The sequence below is a fragment of the Phascolarctos cinereus genome, unplaced genomic scaffold (genome assembly GCF_003287225.1).
Source record: "Phascolarctos cinereus isolate Bilbo 61053 unplaced genomic scaffold, phaCin_HiC Scaffold_4;HRSCAF=312, whole genome shotgun sequence".
Taxonomy (NCBI): Eukaryota; Metazoa; Chordata; class Mammalia; order Diprotodontia; family Phascolarctidae; genus Phascolarctos; species Phascolarctos cinereus.
Window position 1 is genome coordinate 265,451,622 of NW_027555847.1, and position 21,788 is coordinate 265,473,409.

The 21,788-nt window shown below is 37.7% G+C and overlaps 1 protein-coding gene across 1 annotated transcript; it reads left to right on the top strand.

Moving 5' to 3' along the window:
- The first annotated feature begins 518 nt into the window (after positions 1 to 518).
- LOC110220559 (uncharacterized) lies at positions 519 to 21,527 on the top strand. Its single transcript, XM_021004608.2, has 5 exons — positions 519 to 706; positions 10,954 to 11,127; positions 14,481 to 14,580; positions 15,741 to 15,871; positions 19,676 to 21,527. Exons 1-5 carry the CDS (start codon positions 665 to 667, stop codon positions 19,937 to 19,939), a joined length of 711 nt encoding a protein of 236 aa, XP_020860267.1. The 5' UTR covers positions 519 to 664; the 3' UTR covers positions 19,940 to 21,527.
- Positions 21,528 to 21,788: the final 261 nt, after the last annotated feature.

A 21,788-nucleotide genomic window follows, 5' to 3' on the forward strand; every position in this document is an offset into this window, starting at 1 on the left:
ATCATTTTGTTTCTTCTGCATCCCCACAGGGTGACAACAAATTACTTGGTGGATGGGATTTCCTACTGAGAATACAAAATACAATCAATCCACTATTACCAGGCAGGCAAGAAGCGGGCTGATCATTTCTGTATTACTGATGTGAACACTGAAGCCAGAAACAGGGAAATGATGGGTCCCCGGCAGTTGCACTGTCAGGGTCAAAATCCTGGGATCCTGAAATGGGTGAGCTGGTTTTGAAAGCTATCTCTTCCTGGGTTTAGAATTCCTAAAACTCCAGGCTGAGAAAGGAACAGAAAAGGAAGGAAGGAAAGAAAAAGCAGGGAAAGTGGAAGCCTGGAAAGGGGTGGGGAGAGACTGCAGGGAAGAGAAGATATAAACAAGGAGAGGAAGGCTGGAAGGGAGATGGGGGAGAAGTGTAGGAGAAAAGACATGAAGTAGGAGGGAGAAAGAGAATGCAGGGAAGAGAGAGGAAGGGGCGGGCAAGAAGTGGGCGGAATAGCGCCGTCCCTCCCTCGGTGGGGCAGACCCTTCCCGGGGAGGGTAGAAAAGGGACGAGTCCTGCAGGCGCAAGCTCAGTTTTACTCTCCCAGTCTCCAGAAGTCCGGTCGGGAAAGGCGAGGAACCCGCGGGCAGGAGCCGAGCCGACCCGGGACGCTCTACAATGGGGCTGCTGCTTCGCCTTCTGCGCCCGGGGCTGGGCTCGGTGAGTGGCTGGGCCCGGGGTCCGAGGGAGGCCGGAGGGAGGCTGCACTCAGCCCCTCGCGGGGGGTGGGGACAGGGAATGCGCAGCCTGCGAGGCGTGGGAGAGGCTGGATGAGCGGGAGTGGGGGCGCCTGGCGACCCGGCCACGGCCCCGATGCCACGGTCACGGCCACGGCCACCGCCCCAGGAGCCGTGGTGGTGCCTGCGAGCGGAACGCAGCGCGTTCCTGGTACGGTCCATCCACGCGACCCAACACACACATACACTGGAGTGTATACACACGCCCTTGAATTCCGGCGAAATCGTCTTAGAGCGCTGTCACTGCCTGGAAAATTGCCTAAGTGAAACTTTCAGGGTGTTGACTCCTTAATTGGCCAGAGCTTCTGGGGGGATACCACTGCGGGGTCCAGTTTCTCCGGCGCTTGGAAGGCAGCGGGTTCTTGGTTCGACTCTTGGTGCTGGTACGTACCTGTGTGATCTAGGGGCAAGTCAATTTTCCCCTCCCTAGACTCAGTTTCTTCATCTGTAATATGAAGGGGATTGGAGGAGGTGACCTCTAAGGACCTTTCCAGCTTTTAAGTGGTGATACTGTAAAGTTAACTTGGTAAAATGAGGAGATAATTGCCCCTTTTTACAAAGATTTTTTTCCTCCAAACCTTAAAGCCTTTTATAAATGTGAGATTGTACTATACAGGAAACTGGGTCTCAGAAGTGACTTACCCACAGAGAATGTAAGAGTTAAAATTCAGCTGAAACTGGTATTATTTACACACACACACACACACACACACACACACACACATATTTATATTGCGCCTGTTATGCTCCAGGAGCTTTATACATGTCTAATTTAATTCTCACAACAACCCTTTCTGCTAGTTGCTGTTCTGCCCGTTTTACAGAAACTTTGTGTAAAATGAGTATAGCAGCAACTGCCTCAACAGATGGTTAAGTCATCCCACTGTATTACCTTTCAGCTTCCAAATTCAGGCACATCACATCTCACAGTTTTTTTCAGTGTCTGAAAATGTAGTTCTTCTGGGATGGGTGATATGACACATATGTTGTTTGTTTGGGGTTTTTTTTGGGGGGGTGGCTCAGACCTGTTTTCCTCAGGGTAAGGAGCTCCTGGTGAAGAACCTCCTTTGCCAGTGCAGTTGGACCACCTTTTTAGTGAGCTGACCAAGGAGTCAGGAAGACCTAGGTTCAAGCCCCACGAGTGACACATTCTGATTGAGACCTTGGGGAAGTAATTTTCTAAGATTACAAATTGCAAAGCAAGTGCCAGTCTGCACTGGTAGAGGGTGTTTCCTCACTGGCATTTCCCTGTACCAGTTAGGATTCCCACAGCAAGTCCAGGACAAAAAAAAAACATTAAACCTAATCCTAGTTTAATATTAAAATGCAAGTAGAGCATGATGTTTGGGTTTTTTCAGTCTTGTCTGACTCTTTATGACCCCAACTCAGATCTTCCAGACTCCCTGCTCAGTACTTTATCCATTTCACCACCTTGCTGCCACTAATATAATTACCTCAAACTTAATCCTGTTCTACTTAATTCACAATACAATCACAATGAAAGGAGTAAATGCTGATTAAATTAAGTAGGGTTATCAAACACAAGTGAGCTTCACTTTGATATCTAGGAAAATTCTAGACTGGATTATTAAAGAGATAGTTGTTGGACCTCCAGAAAGGGAAGCAGTGACCGTGGACTATACCCTCTGTTCTTGGAAGCTTTAGCCCCTCTTAAAGCAGTCCAAGATCACATTACCTTTGCTGGCTGCCACTTAAAGTCCCCCCAGCACTCCCAGATCTTTCAGACGATGTGCCATCCAACCATACCTTTCCCACTTTCTACTTGTGAACAAGTACAAAAAAGTCCAATGCTCTCCCTATCAAGATCTTTTGGGACCCTGACTCATTTTGTTTGTGTTGGCTATTCTAGCTTTGTGTCATCTGTAAATTTTATGAGAAGGGTATTTGTCTTTATCCAAGTCACCAGTAAACATGTTAAACAGCACAGGACCAAGCACAGATTCCTCTCTAGTTGTCCAACAACCATCTCTTTAATAATTTTCCCAAGAAACAAAGAAATTCACTGACTTATGGTTTACAGACTCTAGTCTTTTAATTTTTGTTTTAAATGTAGACATTTCTCCTAGTATTGTGTTAACTCTCCTTCCCTCCCCCCCATCTTTCAAATATTAACTTACCAATCTATCTGCCAGTTCTTCTAGTGCACAAAGATATAGTTCATCTGGGCCAAATGATAAAATTTAAGAGCAACTAGGTGCTCTCTTACTATCTCCTGATTGTATCCTGGATTTGAAATCCCTTTTAATCATTTTTGTTCCGTCATTTTCGGTGCAAAAATCCATTTTCCTTGGCAAGAAAAACAAATAAGGATTGAGTAGTTCTGCCTTCTCTTCTTTCTGTTAGTAATCTTCATTCCATCTACCCTCCAAGCAAAAGTTTTATCGCTTCTGTGATTCCCCATTTTCTCCACATATAGCTGAAAAACAAAAACTAAACCCCTTTTGGTTGTCCTTTGCTTCCCTTAACAGCTTCCTTCCATTTATTTCCAGCATTAGTACTCTTGGCATGTTTTTTTTCCCCCCAGGACTGGGTCACCCTCTTCTTCATTTTCTTTAACCTACTCTTGTTTTTATCTTTCATGCATTTCTTTTTAAGATCAAAATTGGTTGGTGAGTTCCTTGGGCATTCAGATTATTCTCTTCAGATAAATCATGGGTTTTTTTCTCCTTGCTGGAATTATCTCCCTTTGTATTTTCAGAAGTTCTTTGGTGAGCCATCTCCTATTTCTCTCCTTTTGGACCGTTTCCCTTTTTGAAATGTCTGAGGATAACTCTGGGGGCTTTTAAAAATGTGTTCTTTCCAGTGTCGTTGTGTTATGCATATTCACTGGTGAGAGACAGATTGTCCTTTTAAGGAAGCCTTAGAAGTCAGTTTTACTGATGCCTGTATGTGAAGATAAAGTAAAATGAAAAAGCCTGGGAAGGTAGTTGAAAGTCAAGTATCATAGGGCTTTAAATTCCATGCAAATTGGAATTTCCATTTTACCTAGAGGCAGTGTGGTGTTCAGTTCAGACTCTTTGTTGACCCCATTTTGGGTTTTCTTAGCAAAGATACTGGGGTTCCTTCTCCAATTCATTTTATAGATTAGGAAACTGAGGCAAACAGGGTTAAATGACTTGACCAGGGTCAGTCAACTAGCAAGTGTCCAAGATCAGATTTGAACTTGGGTAGATGAGTCTTGATGACTCCAGGCCTGGCACTCCATCCACTGTGCCACCTAACTGCCCCCTAGAGGCACAGGGAGCCATTAGTTAAAGGGGTTTTTTCCCTCCTCAGATAACATTTTTAAAAAATTATCAACCCTATAAATATCAACAAATGTACATTTCTATTTACGGAGAAGAAAAGTGGTATATATGAGCCGTGAATCTTACATACAATTTTTTAAAAGATAAATATTTTCAAATATTTATTTATTTTTAATTATTTTAAATATTTATAATGTAAATTACACAAATTTATGCATTTATAAAATATAAATGTTTATATTTAAACATATGTACATGTGTTCATATATGTATATTATTGCATATATATACATTGCATATGTATTATATATATATTTCTGCTCTGAAACCACCTGGGTCTAGTGGCAAGATATAGATCAGGGTGATTGGAGATAGCCCTGGACGAAGTTCTCTGGGGAGCCATCTCCAGTTGTTCTGATCTGCATTTTGCCAGGGACCCAGTTGACTCCGGAAGAGAACATTACGCTGGTGACTTGGCCCAGCCCTCACTTCAGTCCTGTTCACTTGCATGTCATAGGCATCACCTCTCTGATGTCATAGTCGTTTTCTGAGAATGAAGGACAAACAGCAACAAATTTAAAGTATTACCAACATTGCCTTGCTTATCTTTGTTTCCTTCTGAACTTCCTTTCTGTTCCGTCTTTAAAAATGTTTCATTGATGCCTTTTTCTTTTTTCTTTCCATCATCAATCCCTCAAAAAAGCAAATCCACACGTTGGCCATGTCTGAAAAATGTATGTTTTATTCTTTACCTCTAGTCCCATCACCTCTGCTAATGGAAGGGAAACATGTTTCATGAAGTTGGTAATGCAATTAATAAGAGTTCATATGTCTTTCAAAGTTGTTCTTCTTTGCAGTGTTACAGTTATTGTAAAAATCTCCTGGTTCTTCTCACTTTATCATTTTATGTAAGCTGTCCCATATTCCTTTCATATTTTCTTATACTGCATATGATATTGTTATGTTCATATACCATGATTTGTTAAGCTAATCAGTGGGTATCCCCTTACTTTCCAGTTCTTGGCTACAACAAAAATGCTTTCTCCCAGTATTTTTGTACACATGGATCTTCTCCTTTCATTGATCACTTTGGGGTCTATGCCTAGTAGTGATATTGTCAGGTTAGGTTATGCCCAGTTTAGTGATTTTTTTTTATAATTCCAAATTGCTTTCTAGAATGGCTATAGAAATTCATAGTTCTAAGAACAATGTATCTATCCTCTCTCACATCCTTTCTTGCAACTGCCATTTTCCTTTTGTTATTGTCAATTTTAAGGTTTAAGGTGGAACTTTAGAATAATTTTAATGTGCATTTCTTCTACTAGTGATTTCGATAATTTTTTCATATGTTAAGTGATAGCTTGCATGTCTTTTGAAAAGTGCATATTCACATCCTCTGACCGTTTATCTCTTGGCCATATTTGAAAATTATGTCCCATTCAGCACCTCTAGTCTATCACTTTGGTAGGAGGTGGGAAACATGTTGTATCATATGGCCTCTGGAGTCGTGATTGGTCATTTCATTTTTAAAATTTATTTTTTTTTTAATTGGCAAAACCCACCTTCTTGCCCACACATTGAAAAATAAATAAAATACAAAATCCTCCCAACAAATTACTCATAGTCAGGCAAAACAAATTTCTACATTGGTCCTGTTCAAAAAGAAAAGGAAAAAAAGTCTTTATCTGTGTACTCGGAGTCTTATCCACCTCAGGTAGTGGATAGCATGTTGCTGGTGAAATTGTGGTTATTCATTGTTGATCAGTTTTCTGTCCTTGTTTTATAAATAAAAAGGTAGAGAGGGGAGACTTGCTTAGAAGCTCCCCTGCCCCTAATCCTCTTTCCCTGCCCAGAGCCTAATCACAGATTCTTATGCTTTCATTCTTTTTAAATCCCTCTTCCCTATCCACCCCCTGTAGTTAGAATTTTTGTTTGGGACTATTCCCTTCCTTAATCTACTGTCTCTCTTTACTTGCCTTTCCCCCTCCTGTTTCCCTGTTGAGAAAATGTATTTCTGCATTCTATTCTGTGTCTTCCTTCCTTTCACCAATTCCGATGGTAGTGAGATTCAAGTGTGGCCTGCTCCCCCTTCCGCTTTCTTCTTGTTTGTACAGCCTTCTACTTGCATACTCAAATTACGTGAGAATTTTTCCCACCCTTCTCTTTCCTCCTCTTTGCTTTCTTTTAAGATTATGGAAAGATTAAAAAAAACCTATCCCAGGGCCTCTGTCTTATTAGACTCCCTTTATCACCCTTGATTATAGTTCTCTTGGGGACACATATATCATTTCTCCCTATATTAGAATGTAAACACTTCATTTTTGTTTAATGAAGGGGAAGGAGAAAGGGAAGGGAAAGGAATAAGCATTTCTGTAGCATCTACAGATTACTTATTTGTAGTCCTTTATGATTGCTTGCTCCTAATTTCCTTTTCAAATGTTAGAGAAACTTGCTGCAAAGATTATTTCTCAGTTAACTGTTTCCCTTTGAATTCTAACTTTGTTGATTTCATTTGTACAAAATATTTTTAGCTCCTTTATGTTTATCTCCCCAATTAGATTGTGAGCTCCTTGAGGGCAGGGATTGTTTTTTACCTTTCTTTGTCTCCCCAGAGTTTAACACTACCTTAATTAATGTTTATTGACTGATAAGATGCCAGGACTATTAATAGAGGTAGAATCAATTAAGACTTGGCCTTTGGATATCTATGGTAATGGAAGAAAAGTCAAAGACAGCCAAGGTTATGAATCTTGTTTAACATAGTTAATCTATATTATATGTATTAATTGTGATGCTGTCCTGTAAATATCTATCTAAATATCATCATTCTGCCTTGCCAAATATAAAGAACAGTGCTTAGTGAGAAAATGAGGACTTTAATCAAACGGGAGTTTATCAATCAGCTGTTAGGTGTTTATAGCAATAAAGTCTTACTCTGATGCCCTGTCATGATGTGAAAGTGACCTTGGTTTCCCAGAGGCAATACACTAGTAGCCTATAAGCCTGGACAGATAACTAACATGTATTTTTTTAAGGCAATCAGGATTAAGTGACCTGCCCAGGGTCATACAAGTTAGTAAGTGTCAAGTGTCTGAGGTCAAATTTGAACTAAGATCTGACATCAGGACACATGCTACCGCTGCCTAGCTGCCTGTAGCATATATAAGTGAAGCCTGAGAAGGAATATTATTAGATCTTGTACAATTAGCACATACACTAAAATTGGAATGATACAAAAAAGATTGGTATGGCTCCCTGCTCATGAATGACACACAAAATATTTTTCAGTAGCAGCATGGCATAGTTGATAAAGAAATCTGGCCTTTAAATCAGGAAGGACCTGTGTTTCAAGTTTCTCCTGATACACTGGCTCTATGACCCTGGGCACATCACTGTCTATCTATCTAAGACTGTATGTTATAAAGAGTATGCCTACCTGCATTGGTAAAGGGAGTTTCCTCATCTGGGAAGTGGAGGAAAATCACAGGTCTGTGCCTCAACCTCAAATCTCTTATTATAGAAGAATAAAGTGACTTAATCAGGTCATACACACCAGAGTTTGAACATCATTGCCCTGTGTCTTCTCTGTAAAATGCAACTGGAATTGTTCTTGACCTGCACTCTTCCATATTTCTCCCATCAGAGTGTTCCACTTCCCCTTTTATCTCTTAAATTGGGATTCAGGTGGAGTACCATTGTATATTAAGATACTCATGTGAAAAAAAAAAAAAAGGCAGGGGCAGAAAAGTGGCACAGTGGATAGCACTCCAGCCTTGGAGTCAGGAGGTTGTGAGTTCAAATCCAGCCTTAAGACACTTGACATTTATTAGCTGTGTGACCCTGGGCAAGTCACTTAACTCCAATTTCTTCACCAAAAAAAAAATCATGTGAGAAGCAGCAGGATATAGTGGAAAGAACACGACTTGGGGAGCAGAAAATTCCTGAATATCCGAATCCTATTTTACTTTAGACATATGACCGCGGGCAAATCCCCTTCCCTTTTCTAAATCTCTTCCTCATCTATTGAATGGGGATAATATTTTTAACCTAAGTAGTTAGGGTTGTTTTGAGGATTAAATGAGCTAATATATTTGAACTATGTTACAAACCTTATAGTACTACATAAAAGTTGTCGTATTATTGTTAGTATTATATGAGGAAATCCAGGAACTAGAGCAGGTTGTTGCCAAGCTGGATTTGGAATCAGAGAACCTGATTTTGAATGCTGCTTCATACTATCTATTTTTAACTTTTTTGTTTTTTGGTCTAGGCAATGGGGTTAAATGACTTGCTCAGGGTCACACAGCTTGTAAGTGTTATGTGTCTGAGGCCTCATTTGAACTCAGGTCCTCCTGAATCCAGGGCTGGTGCTCTATCCACTGGGCAACCTAGCTGCCCCAGTTGGTTTTTTTGTTTTGTTTGTTTTTGTTGTTGTTTTTAGGAAGCTCATTTATGCCCTATTCAATTTCTTTTTCTAAAATAAGTTTATTTAGATATTTCCTTATCTGTTAATCCACAGTTTTTTAACTTTTGTTTTTAAAATTTTGTGTGTGTTCATCATTTCTTATAGCACAATAGTATTCCATTACATTCATATACCACAACTGTTCAGCCATTCCCTAATTGATGGACATCCTCTCAATTTCCAGTTCTTTGCCATCACAAAAAGAGCTGCTATAAATATTTTTGTACATGTGGGTCCTTTTCCCTATTTGTTTGATCTCTTTGGGATACAGCCCTAGAAGTGCTATTGCTGGGTCAACAATGGTTTTCTTACACTTGATTTTATTTATCTCACCTTAAAATTAAAGAATACCAATTTGGTGCTTAATTGGGGATTTTCACTTTGTTCTTTTTCTAGTTTAATTGCACACCCAATTCATTGATCTGCTCTTCTTCTGGTTTAATATAACCATTTAGATAAATTTTTCTCTGATTACTACTTTTGGTGCATCCCATAGGTTTTGATAAAAGTCTCATTGTTGTCATTCTTTTTAATGAAATTATTGATTGTTTCTATGATTTATTCTTTAACTCACTCATTCTTTTTTAAAATATTATTTAATTTTTACTTTTCAACATTCATTTCCATAAGATTTTGAGTTCCAAATTTTCTCTCCTCCCCTCCCCGTCTTTGCCCCAAGATGGCATGTAATCTGATATAAACCCTACATATACATTCATGTTAAACATATTTGCACATTACTCATATTCTAAAGAAGAATTAGAACCGATAGGAGGAACCCTGAGGAAAAAAAGAGAGCAAACAGTATGCTTCCATCTGCATTCAGACTCCATAGTTCTTTTTCTGGATGTGGGATAGCATTTTCCATCATGAGTCTTTTGGAGTTGTCTTAGATCCTTGCATTACTAAGAGACAAATCTGTCAAAGTTAGTCATAGCACAGTGTTGCTGTTACTGTGTACAATATTCTCCTGGTTCTTCTCACTTCGTTCAGTATCAGTTCATGAAAGTCTTTCTATAACCTACTCATTCTTTAAGATTAGTCTGTTTTGTCTCCAGTTAGTTTTTAATTTGCATTTCCATAGTATCTTATTGAATATACTTTTTATTTCGTTGTGATCTGAAAAGGATGCATTTAATATTTCTTATTTTCTGCATTTAACTATAAAAGTTTTTTATGCCCCAATATACGGCTAATTTTTGTAAAGGTACCATGTACCACTGAGAAAGGTATATTCCTTTCTGTTCCCATTCAGTTTTCTTCAGATAGCTACCATACTAGTTTATCTAAGATTCTATTCACCTCCTGAACATATTATTTGTTTTCTGTTAGATTTCTCTAATTCTGTCTAAATGTCATCATTCTGCCTTGCCAAATATAAAGAACAGTGCTTAGTGAGAAAATAAAGTGAGGACTTTAATCAAACAAGAGTTTATTGATCAGCTGTTAGGTGTTTATAGGAATAAAGTCCTACTCTGATGCCCAGTCATGATGTGAAAATGACTTTGGCTTCCCAGAGGCAATACACTAGTAGCCCATAAGCCTGGACAGATCCTGCCACTATTAGAGTATTACGGTCTATTTCCCTATAATCTGCATTCCTCACATGCAGTAACATCCATCAACACTAATGGACCACAAATTTGTTTAGCCATCCCCTAACTCATTGGGCATCCATAGACTTCAGTGTTGTTACCATTAAAAGATGCTACAATGAATATTTATGTGTGCACCTGTGCACCCATGCACAGTATATATAGACTTCTTTCTTTGGATTAAGGTCTATGTCTGGCAATGGGATTACTAAGACAAAGGGTATGAATAGTTTAGTGACTCCTCATACTTACAAATTATTTTTCAGAACAGTTAGCACAATTTACCAAAATCAGCAGCATATTAGTATGTTTATCTTATTTCTATATTCTGCATTATTTCTGTATTTTGTAGCTGTTCCCAGTTTGCTGATATGTGGTAAGACCTTGGTGTTTTTTTTAATTTGCATGACTTTTATTAATGATATGTTAATGAAATGGTCTCACTTTGCAAAGCTCAATGCAGAGGTAATTTAATCATAATAAAGGGAATCAAGAAGCATTTTATTATTGATAAATACCATGTTTTACTTGAACCCTAATATCGAGATTGTTCTTAAGGAAAAAAATTATTTAAATATTAGGGTCAACCTTTTTCCTTTTTGGGGGTTATGGAACTATGGGTGTAGAACATTGCCTGTGCTGTTAAACTTGGTTTGTTGAATTGTCTTTTGTTTTTATTATGAGGGGTGGGTGGGGGTGGGGATAGAGATGTTTGGAAATATGAAAAACTATTTTAATGAGAATTTTTAACAGGAAAAATGTTTTTAAAGCAATAAAAATAATGTAAAAATTGTTATCAGACGAACATGACCTTTGTTTTTCCTCCCCCTCTTAATTTTAGTGTGTTCCTCGATTATTGGCAAATAGACTTGGGACGCTTTCAACAGTTAAAGTAACAAGCCATTCGAATGATGCTCAGCCAGAACCTACAAAGCCTATTGGTCGTTATCCTATTCCTTATAAAAAGGAACTACCTTTTGATATAGTGGAGCTTATGGAAGAGGTGGAAAAAAAGGTATGTTTAAAAAATTCAGAAATAAACATAACCTCATGAATTTCTACAATTATGTTAATACCTACTTACATACCTGACCTTTGGATTACTTTTCTTTTAATGGACATTTCTGTTAAGCACCTACAATACTGCTATAGTTAATGGTTGGTTTTAATACCTATCCCCACTCATGTAGTTTAGCTCGGTCCCCATTATATCATTATTTTAATAATTGTTAATGGTCATATTTATCCTTACATTTGTTTTATTTGGCATATTTATATGATATAGGATTATATTGTAATAGTTGATAATTATAATGTTTCTAACAAGAATTATAGCAAAATTATAATAATATATTATAACAATGTTGTAGCTAATTACTTATATTTATATAGTACTTTGTAGTTTATAAAATGCTTCTATATACATCATCTCATTTGCTCTTCAACAATTGTGTGATACTCAGGTCATGTATTATACTGTTCAACATATGATAAATTTGGACCCACAAATGGAATTTACCAGTCACCCAATGGTATTGAGTTACATGTGAATTTAATATAAACTATGAGGCAGCTGGTTAGCTCAGTGGATAGAGAGCTGGGCTTAGAATCAAGACAGTAGCTGCCCTCAAAGAAGCTCACAGTCTAACGTGGGGGGCGGCGGCGGCAACCAGACAACTATACACAAACAGGCTAAATTGCAGGTCAGCCGAGGGAAGACCCTAGTATTAAGGTGATCAGGAAGAAGGAACAAGATCTTCATGGGAAGAACAATCATCCGAAGACAGAGGAGGTCCCCAGCCTTCTCCTGCCCCCCATTCTGCTCATCTGGCCTGTCTGTCTCCTTTCCCCTGACCACAGGATCTCTGGAAACAGTCTGGACCATTGGGGAACCAAAGCACAGAAAAGGCCGAGTAGGTTGTTAGTTGTCTCCCTGTGGTTTGAAGGTCATTGGAGAAGGTTCCATGTTCCATGAGCCTGTCATGGTACCTGAAGTTCCACCATAAGATTCATTCTTTGGGGCCTTTTTTGTTGTCAACTGAAAGTGATATACTTACGGGTAAAATATTGAGTGGTTATCAGCTTATATCTCAAGGAGGATCTTGGAAAGGAGCCATAGCTTTTGGGGATGGAAGGCTGGACTGGCAAGTTGGGAGAAGGGGACATTATTAGGGGAAAGTAAAGATTGCCAATAACAAACTTCACCTCCTTAAGAGTTTTGCCCTAATAAGATTCCTTGGTAAGGAAACTCCTTTTAATGCATGCTGCTATCTTCTGTAACTTAATAGTCTTAGAGAGTCTAAGGTATAGAGAGGTTAAGTCATTTAGCAAGAGTCACAGTTTGTTAGAATCAGGACTTGCTTCTTGGCTTTGAGGCCACCTTTCTATCTACAATTACACTCAGTGCTAGGGAAAACAATGAAAAAGTAGTAATAGTTCTTGCCCTCAAGCAGCTTTCATTCTAAATATAAATTGGTATATTCAAGATGCATACAGAGTAGATGAAGGTAACCTTGTCTGGGAAGGCACTAACAGCTGGAGGGAGGAAATGAGAAAGGCCTCCTGTATAAGGTCACATCTGAGCTGAGTCTTGAGGAAAGTCTGGGATTGTAGGAGATGGAGGTAAGGAGGGAGAACGTTTCTTTACTTGGACAGCCAGGGCAAAGGTGTAGGAGACAGGAGACTGAGACCTGAGTATGAGAAATGGCCAAGTAGGCCAGCAGACCTAGACTGTAGAATACATGAAGGGCAGTAAAACTAGAAATATAGGGACGGACCAGATGGTGAAGGACTTTAAATGCCAAACAGCTTATATTTGATTTGTAGGGGTAATCTGAAGCCCCTGGAGTGGGGAGGGGAGCAGCAGATCTATTGAAGTAGAGAGATTTCAGGCAGGGAGATTTAATTAGAATGTTGTTTTAGTAGTCCAAAATAAGAGATGGTCTGGACGAGGACAGTGGTTGTGTGAGTAGATAGAAATGCATATATCAGAGAAAAAGAAATGGCAAGATTTGGCAATTGATTGGTTATGTGGGATGAGTGAGAGCTGAGGATGATGCCTGGAAGAATGATGGTGCCCTCAACAGTAATGAGGAAATGGGGTCTGTTTTAGATATGTTGAGTTTTCAATGCCTGTAGGACATCCGGTTGGAAATGTCCAGTAGGCATTTGATAATGTGGGAGTGGGGTTTGAGACTAGAGTCATCTAGAAAGAGATGGTAATTGAACCTATGGGAGACATGGGATTACCAAGTGAGAGAATATAGAGGTAATAAAAGATCAGCCCGAGGGCAGAAACTTTACACCAGGTTAGTGGTCATGTAGTGGGTAACAAACCAGCAAAGGAAAGGAGGAGTGATTAGATAGGTAGGAGAACCAAGAGATCACTGTCATGAAAAGGAAGAGAAGAGAGCATCTAGGGGCAGCAAGTGGTCAGCAGTCTTAAATGCTGCAGAGAGGTCAAGGAGGTGTGAGGAAAGGCCATTACATGTTCCAAGTTAATCTTGGAGAAGTTTCAATTGAATGATAAAGTTAGAAGACAGATTATCAAGTCAGATGAACTAGCATTTATTAAGTTTTTACTATGTGCCAGGCATTGTATTAAGTCCTGGGAATATAAATACAAGCAGAAATACAGTCCCTGCCTTCAAGGAGCTTACATTCTAACAATCAACACGTAAAAAGAAGCTGAAAAGGAAAGAAGAGACAAAGAAGATACCTTAAGTGAGGGCATGGTGAGAAAGTCAGGAGTGGGGGTTGGAGAGAAGTCCCCAAGCTCCCAGCCATGGTTGGCCTGGAAGTTTTCCTCAAAATGGAGGTTCAGGGAAGAACCAGTCAATCAGACAAAGAGGCTGCTGAGGTAGGGTGCTTCCAGTGTGAGAAGTCCAGAGGCAGAATGAATTTCCAGGGTGATAGGCTTCATAGCATGGTAAGGGAAGTCCAGAGAGGAGTTTGGAGAGGAATTAAGAATTGCAGAGGGTTTAGAAGAGAGAGGAGAGGAAGTGGGCCAAGTGTGGACGGCTTTTTCAACGACTTTAACTGAGGAGGTGGAAGAGAAGAAACATAGGATGATAACTATCAGAGATGGCAGGATCTAGTGAGAGTCTTTTTACAAGGATGGGAGTGTTTTCAGATGTGTTTCTGGTAGCAGGAAAGGAACTAGCACATAGGGTGAGATTGAAGATTAGAGGAGAGAATAGAGGTGATAGAGTGGGCTGTCTTTTGGAGAAGATAGATAGGTTGGGATCAAGATTCTAGTAAAGGATGCTGACCATTTTTATGTCAACTTCTGATGTAGCCTCTAATCCCATGTAGTGATTGCTAAGTAAATATTAATCTTTGATATTGATTTCTCTTTTTTAAAAACAGACTGGATTTCTACCCAATGTCTTTAAGGCATTAGCACATCGACCAGAGGAATTCAGAGCATTTTTTGCTTACTACAATGCCATTGTCAACAAAGAAACAGGTAAAGTAAAAGAAAACATAGTTATTCATGGATACTTTTAATTTATTTTTAAATATATTTTTATTTTGTTAAGTATTTACAAATTCAAAAAAAATAAATTTTGAGTTCTAAATTCTCTCCATCTCTCACGCTCGTCCCCTACCCCTTGAGAAGGCAAGCAATATATCATTTATACATGTTAAGTCATACAAAACATGTTTCATGGATCTTTTTTTAAAAAAGAATATGGTAGATAGTCATAGCTCACAATTCGGTTAAAAGGAATCAAGTAACCTGTATTTTCTAGTTCATAATGTCCAAGCATAGTCTAAGACTATTAAGCTGAGGCTAGTGCATTATTCCCTTAGCCTAATTTCCAGAGGAAACATGAATCAGGTCTTGATCTTATCTCTTTTCACTTTCTTCTAGATCTTGAAGCTTCAGTGTCTCCCTCTTTGCTGACTCCTGCCTGTGCCTTAAAACATGAAAATGTCTCCCCCATCTTGAAAAAAATCTTTGCTTGAAAAAAAATGACCCTTCTCTCTTTCTACCATCTTGCCAAACTTCTCTGACAATTGGTCTGTTCTACTCCAATTCTCTGCAGTTCTCTCCTTTACCTTCAATGGTCTGGTTTTTTTTCCCCCTTTGCTGTGTAAGAATAGCCCTCTTGAATCTTCTGGCTGGAGTAGTCAGGGAAGGAGGGCATTCCAGAGGAGGTGGGGCTTTGAAGGATAGGTGGGATCTGAACAGATGGAAAGGAAGACAGAAGCCCAGTGTTCCAGATAATACCAGGAAATCACAGTAGGAAAAATGACCTTCAGGTTAAAGTGCTAGCCAGGAGGTATAGGCTACCTAGCATGGTTTGTAGGATTATTTAGATTAAAAAAGGCTGCCTTGGAAGAGGGGGAAGGGTTTTTTTTATTTGACTTGAGTGGTTGATTTGACTTGAATGATTCATTTGGGTGGTTTTCAGTGCTGCAAAATTGCCTCTCCCCAATGTCTTTTGGTCAATTCACTGTGAAATGCAGATACTTAACCTTGGTGATGACAGTCTCTATTTAAACTTTATTCTTTTCAAAATGGCTCTAAGCTCTGTGCATTTATTTCTGTTACTTATATACACATATTTTCCATTTCAGTGATTTGTGTACAAATATTTTCCTGTTTTCTTTTTTTAATAGGACATCTCAGCAAGGCTGATAAAGAACTCATCATTGTAGCTACAAGTGCTACTAATAGGTGCCCCTACTGTGTAATTGCCCATAGTGCTCTACACAGAATATATTCCAAAAATGCTATTCTGGCTGATCAGGTTAGTATTTAGATTGAAAAGAAAATAAAGCCTCTTCCTGCTAAGTCTATTTTATGGGCAAGAGCTCCATTTGACCTCAGCCTTGCTTAAAGGAATTACTAATTGCATAAAAGGCAGAATAGCTGCTTGTCTTATTAGCTTATAAATGTTTGATTATCTATCAGTAAGGTTTTGTGCTTTGGGGTTTAATTCTTGTTCTACGGCTAATTTTTTTTTTTGCACATGGCAGTTCATGCTATACAATACTGTTCTAAGTTGGTAGCTGCAAAAGTCATTTAACCTTCTTGTGTCTTGGTTTTCTTATCTCTAAAATGAGAGGGTGATGCTCATGTGCTTCGATGTGAACATTCCATTTGTGCAGATAGTTTTAACACCATCCTTAAATTTATATTTATGCAATCCTTGATAATATCATTTACATTCACATAGCCCACACCTGGTTCTTCTAAGATAGTATTTGTTAAATATTTTCAAACCTTGGCCGGAGCCATAGCTAGTAAAGGGTGAGCAGGGCCTTGTTCTAGGGCTCTGACAGTTTATTTTTATTTTTTTATGAGGAGGGAGGGGGAAATTGATTCCTTCTTGGGGCTAATATAATGGCCATATGCTGCCATGTGACATAACTGCCCCTCTCATTACTGTGACTTGCACCAGTGGTCAGACTGTCCCTTTTGCTGCTGTTGCCCTCAACTACTTCCCCCTTGCACAAGTGTTTTTGTTCTATGTGAAAATATTTCTAGTTATGGTTCTATCATACGTAACTAGTGCAATTATCTAAACTTTCTAGGACATAGTAATGTGCCTAAACTTGAAATTGAACAATTTTTATATTTAACTGTCTTAATTTTTTTATTCTCTTAATTTTTTTAAAGTGAACTATCAATCCATGATGAATAAATGCATAATCAATTTGAGGAGGAAGCCAACTGTGGTAGCCAAAACTAGTTGTTTTTGTTTGTCCTTCCACTCTCAAAGAGGACCATGATATCAGGGAGGTGATGTAATGACTTGCAAGTGAATTGAATTTAAGTGAGGGAGGGCTGTGCAGTCATCAGCCTCACTTTCTCCTCTGGAGTCAATACTATCATAGACAGGACACCAAACATCAAGCAAAGAGCCTAAACTCAGGAAATACTTCCCACAATATCACTGGAACTTACAAAGTACTGTTACTGACAATGAGGAAAAACTGTTAAATTGGCTTTGTACACATGATTAAGCTGCCAACAGGATGAAACCTAGTAAGCTGAAACAGCTTGTTAAAAGCATAGAATACATTGACAAGACAAATTTTCCCTGATAAAATGAGATGCTTTTAATAAGCAAAACCAAACTTTCAAAAAACATGTATGACATCAAAAGGACTAGTTGCATCTTACGCAATTGCTTACAGAATTGCTTACTGTAAATAGCCCAATTTGATGATGTGTTTGGAATGATGCTTGGAAAATCTTATGAAAATTTAGACAAATTAATTGGGAAACTATTTCATTACAAATAGATGAAACAACAAGCGTAGATCAATATTAGGATGTGTTATTTCCCAGCTAGTAAAGTGGTCCCATCTGCAATTTGAACACATTGCATGCTTCACAATCACTTAATATATGTGAAGAGCTACAGTTGTTAGAAGAATAATCAGCTTGATATAAAATGATCCATTAAGAGAAAGGCCCTTCATAAATTATATGACCACATGGGGACAAAATACAGGGTACTTATATGTTATTGTTAAACCATAAGCACACTTCACATTTTATAGGGTGTGCACCCAGGAATTTTAAAAATGTCTAAGGCAAATATTTATTGAATACTCAATAGTAAAGATTATTTTTATTTTTCAAATATATTAAAGAATCTAAAACTTAAAAAATATTTTAAAGTTAACAACTAAACCAAGATATGGAACAAACCAGGCACATTTGTGGGAGTGTTGCAGAAATACATTTAAATGTAATTTGGGAAATATCATGTAGTTTTCTAAGTCAACTTGTGGCCCACAGGGATCCTTATGTATATTTTAGTGGCCTTCCTTTCTACTTCAGTTGGACATCATTGAACTAAATTACTTTAAATGAGAGACAAAATGGGGGAGGAGGAGGGGGGGAGGCACATACCTAGTATACCTTACATGCATACCTGTTTTTGAATTATGTTGGCTTCTTAAAGGGTGTTTAAAAAAAGCCATTTTCCCTTTATTTTTAACGATAAAGATGAAGCGATTTCATTTTATAACATTTTCTTGGAACTGGTAGATCCTTCTGAAAAACTAGGATTGTAAATCAATGTAAAATCCTCAAATCTATGCTTTGATCCTGAAATTTAATGAATGATTGGATTTATGAAAAAGAGCATTGGATGATATATTTTTGTTTATCAAATTAAGAACCACTCCGCCTCAAATGAAATAAAGACTTAGATATTTTTTAAGGCAGCTAGATAGCCTAGTGGATAGAACACTGGGCTTGGAATCAGAAAAACTCTTCCTGAGTTCAAATTTGGCTTCAGACACTTACTAGCCGTGTGACCTTGGGAAAATCTCTTTAACCCTCATCTGTAAAATGAGCTGGAGAAGGAAATAGCAAAGCACTCCAATTTCTTTGCCAGGAAGACCCCAAATGAGATCGTGAAGAATGGGACATGATTGAACCAACAACAAACAACAAAAACCTGTTTCTTTTGAAAAGAAATATGATTGGATAAGAAACCTGTTTGCCATGGAGAAATACAGTAGTTTCATCTCACTCCATCTAAATAAGAAAAGTTTAATAGACTTGTCTTGTGATTGTACAAGTCTATTAAAGTCTATTGTGACTGGGTGAAAAAAAAAATTCTGGTTTACTGAACCAAAAATGATACCGAGTTTCCTATTCATAATTTCATTTTCGTGTGAAATGGGATTTTTTCTTTTTTACTAGAGCTGCCATAAAGACAAAATATCTCCATTAGTGTTATCTAAATTAAATAAAGAATTTATGGCAGTGTTATCAGTGACATGAGAAATTTTGTGTCAAAAATATCTCAAGCCCACCCATCACTTTAATAACTTTTATGGTTATTTTATTATAGATATGAAAATTAGAGGATTAGGGACTGGAACTTTTGATTCCATTGACAGGGAACTCCTAGATGAATAAACTTCCTTGACTAGTGCAGGTCAGCAATTTCTTTGCAACTTACAGCCTTACAGTTGCCCAGGGCACAGAGTGGGAGGTTAAGAGACTTGCCCTAGGGTCACTGTATGGGCCAGTATGCATAGGAAATGAGATCTGAACCCAGGTCTGCTTTGCTCTGAGACTATTTCACTATTCATTGTTCTATAATGCCTGTCATGCAAATGAGAAGATTTTATCTATTTGTGTATGTTAAAAGTAATATTACTATATTAAATATCATATTATGGCATGATACTATATTATTAAATAATATATTACATAATGTTAAAAAGTAACATTAATATATATTAAAGATTTGTAATAAAAAATTACACATTTTGAATTTTTAAAGAAAATTATTTGCATAGATTATTTTACTAAAGGTGTGTGAAAGTGAGTGTTTTTGTTTAAAAAAGAAGGCATGTGGTGGAAGGAAAGTGTCACCATACAACATTTGGAAACTACTGCCAAGGGCAGTTTACCACTTAGCCTTCTAAACGAATCATACTTTTAGTTAGTTTATTTCCTCTGACTTGGGCTCTTTGTATAGTCCAATATTTTATTCTAAATGTCAAGTTCACTTAGTAAGCATCCTGGGCATGTACTAATGGCAGTGCACCAACTTTTTTCTCTGCTTCTTTTCCTACAGGTCATTGTTAATTGGAGAAAGGCTGACTTATCACCTCGAGAGTTGGCGATGCTAGAATTTGCTCTTGCTGTTAGTCGTGCTGAAGACATAACAGAAGAACATTTTAAAAAGCTGGAATTGCAGGGTTTTGATCGAGAAGATGCCTGGGACATAGCTTCTATTTCTGCTTTCTTTGGCATGTCTAACCGTATTTCTCATTTAATTGACCTGATGCCCAACAAAGAATTTTATTCACTGGGTAGAAAAAATGATCAAGATATGTAAGAGCATATCCACCGCAGAGGCACAATAAAATGTATATTTATTCGTGCCAGTTATGGAATACCTATTAGTAAGTTTTCCCTTAATATTTAGTTTATACACACAATGGGAAATAAAGTAATTTACTGTTCTACCTGGTAATACAGCTTTTGCTAAGTTCATTACACTTAATGGTAATAGTTGAAACTTGATGAAATTTAGTGCTTCTTGTAAGCATTGATAATTCAGAAGGCTTTGTACCCATACAGGAGGCTATCTTCAGTGTTTTTATTATGAAAAAGTTACCTTTGTTTCTAACTACCCCTCCCACTTTTCCCCTTTCTATAACATTCGCTTATTAAAAAATAACAGTCCAGCAACCAATACATTGACTGAGTCTGACAGTAAATACAACATTCCACATTTATAATCTCTAACCCCTTCTGTGAAGGGAGGGGAAGGTACATTTTCTGAATTCCTTTCTGGGGCTAAGCTTGGATTGATATTGCTGTCATAATGCATATTATCTTGCTGATTCTGCTGCCCTCATCAGTCTTCCTAGGTTTCTCTGAATTCTTTATTTTTTTGGTGGTGCAGTACTAGTATTCTATGTTCATGTACTACACTATATTGAGCCATTTCCTAATGATTGTGTTCGTACACTATTACTTTTAAAGGAGAATTTGTAGGAAAGGGAAGCAGAGATGAGACGGGGAAATTCTAAGAATTGATAACCAACTATATGAGATTAGCCATTTTATCTTAAACCCTTAGGATTTAAGACTTTGTCATTTTCCAACACCTTTTGCCATTAGATAAATGAAATGAAAAATGAAACATACTTTTCACAGTATAAACATGATTTGAAGCTAATGCTTTTCTGAAGTAGATTTAGGAACTTTCAAATGAAAGACATGTCAGTATGAGCAGACCCATTTTAACATTTTATAACATCTCCTGTGCCTTTTTTCTCTTAAACCTTTAAACAAATACCTGATAGAGAGGTGTAGTTAGTACCTTCTTTCTCAGTTGACCAACCTCTAGTGATTTTACTAATGGATTGTGAAATCAGTCATTTGAATAGGATTTTAATCCATAAATAACTATTCTACATTAGGTTTAAATGAGGGTGAGGGTTGTCTGAGAGGCATGAGAGCTCATATCATAGGCCAATAGGTACCCTCTTCCTGAAGTAAGCAGAAGAAATACAAAACTTAAAGCAATTTCTTGCATTCTTCCGAAATTTATTTTACAGGGGAATTGGTTCTATAAACTTCTACTGTTTCTAACTTACATTTGTATGGTTCTGTGACTTTTTAAAGTGATTTCATAGCTTTTATGTGGTTATAAGAATTATATACAGCCTACATAGTATTTTCTCTGTTCATGTCTTTTCTCAATATTTTCTGAATTTGTAAACAAATCATAATCAACTTTGAGAACTAAGACATATTAATGCTTGATTTAACTGTGAAAAGATTAATGAGTCTGTGAACAAAATATCAAATATGAGGGAATTGTTATGACTGTACCTCAAATACTGTACCTCATGAAATATAACCTTTTAAAGTAGGGTTAATTTAATTTCACAAATAAAGTTGATTAAATTGAATGTGTAATGTGGAAAGTTTTGTAGATAATTTCCAAATTTGCTGATTGAGTATAATGTGGAGTCGTTGATATATTCTGGCTTCTTGAAGAATTGGCAAAGCCAGGAATTTCTGGCCCTCAAGAAAATATTTCAGAAGGGATCCTCTTTCCTTTTGTTTGTTTTTTTTGTTTGTTTGTTTTGGTTTTAGGCAGTTGGGGTTAAATGACTTGCCCAGGGTCACACAGCCAGTAAGTGTCAAGTGTTTGGTCTGAGGCTAGATTT

Excerpts from the sequence above, each read along its gene's own strand:
- LOC110220559 (XM_021004608.2), top strand. The coding sequence starts at position 665 with ATGGGGCTGCTGCTTCGCCTTCTGCGCCCGGGGCTGGGCTCG. Across the intron at positions 707-10,953 it reads TGCGCCCGGGGCTGGGCTCG|TGTGTTCCTCGATTATTGGC; the intron begins GTGAGTGGCTGG and ends TCTTAATTTTAG. Across the intron at positions 15,872-19,675 it reads ATGCTATTCTGGCTGATCAG|GTCATTGTTAATTGGAGAAA; the intron begins GTTAGTATTTAG and ends CTTTTCCTACAG.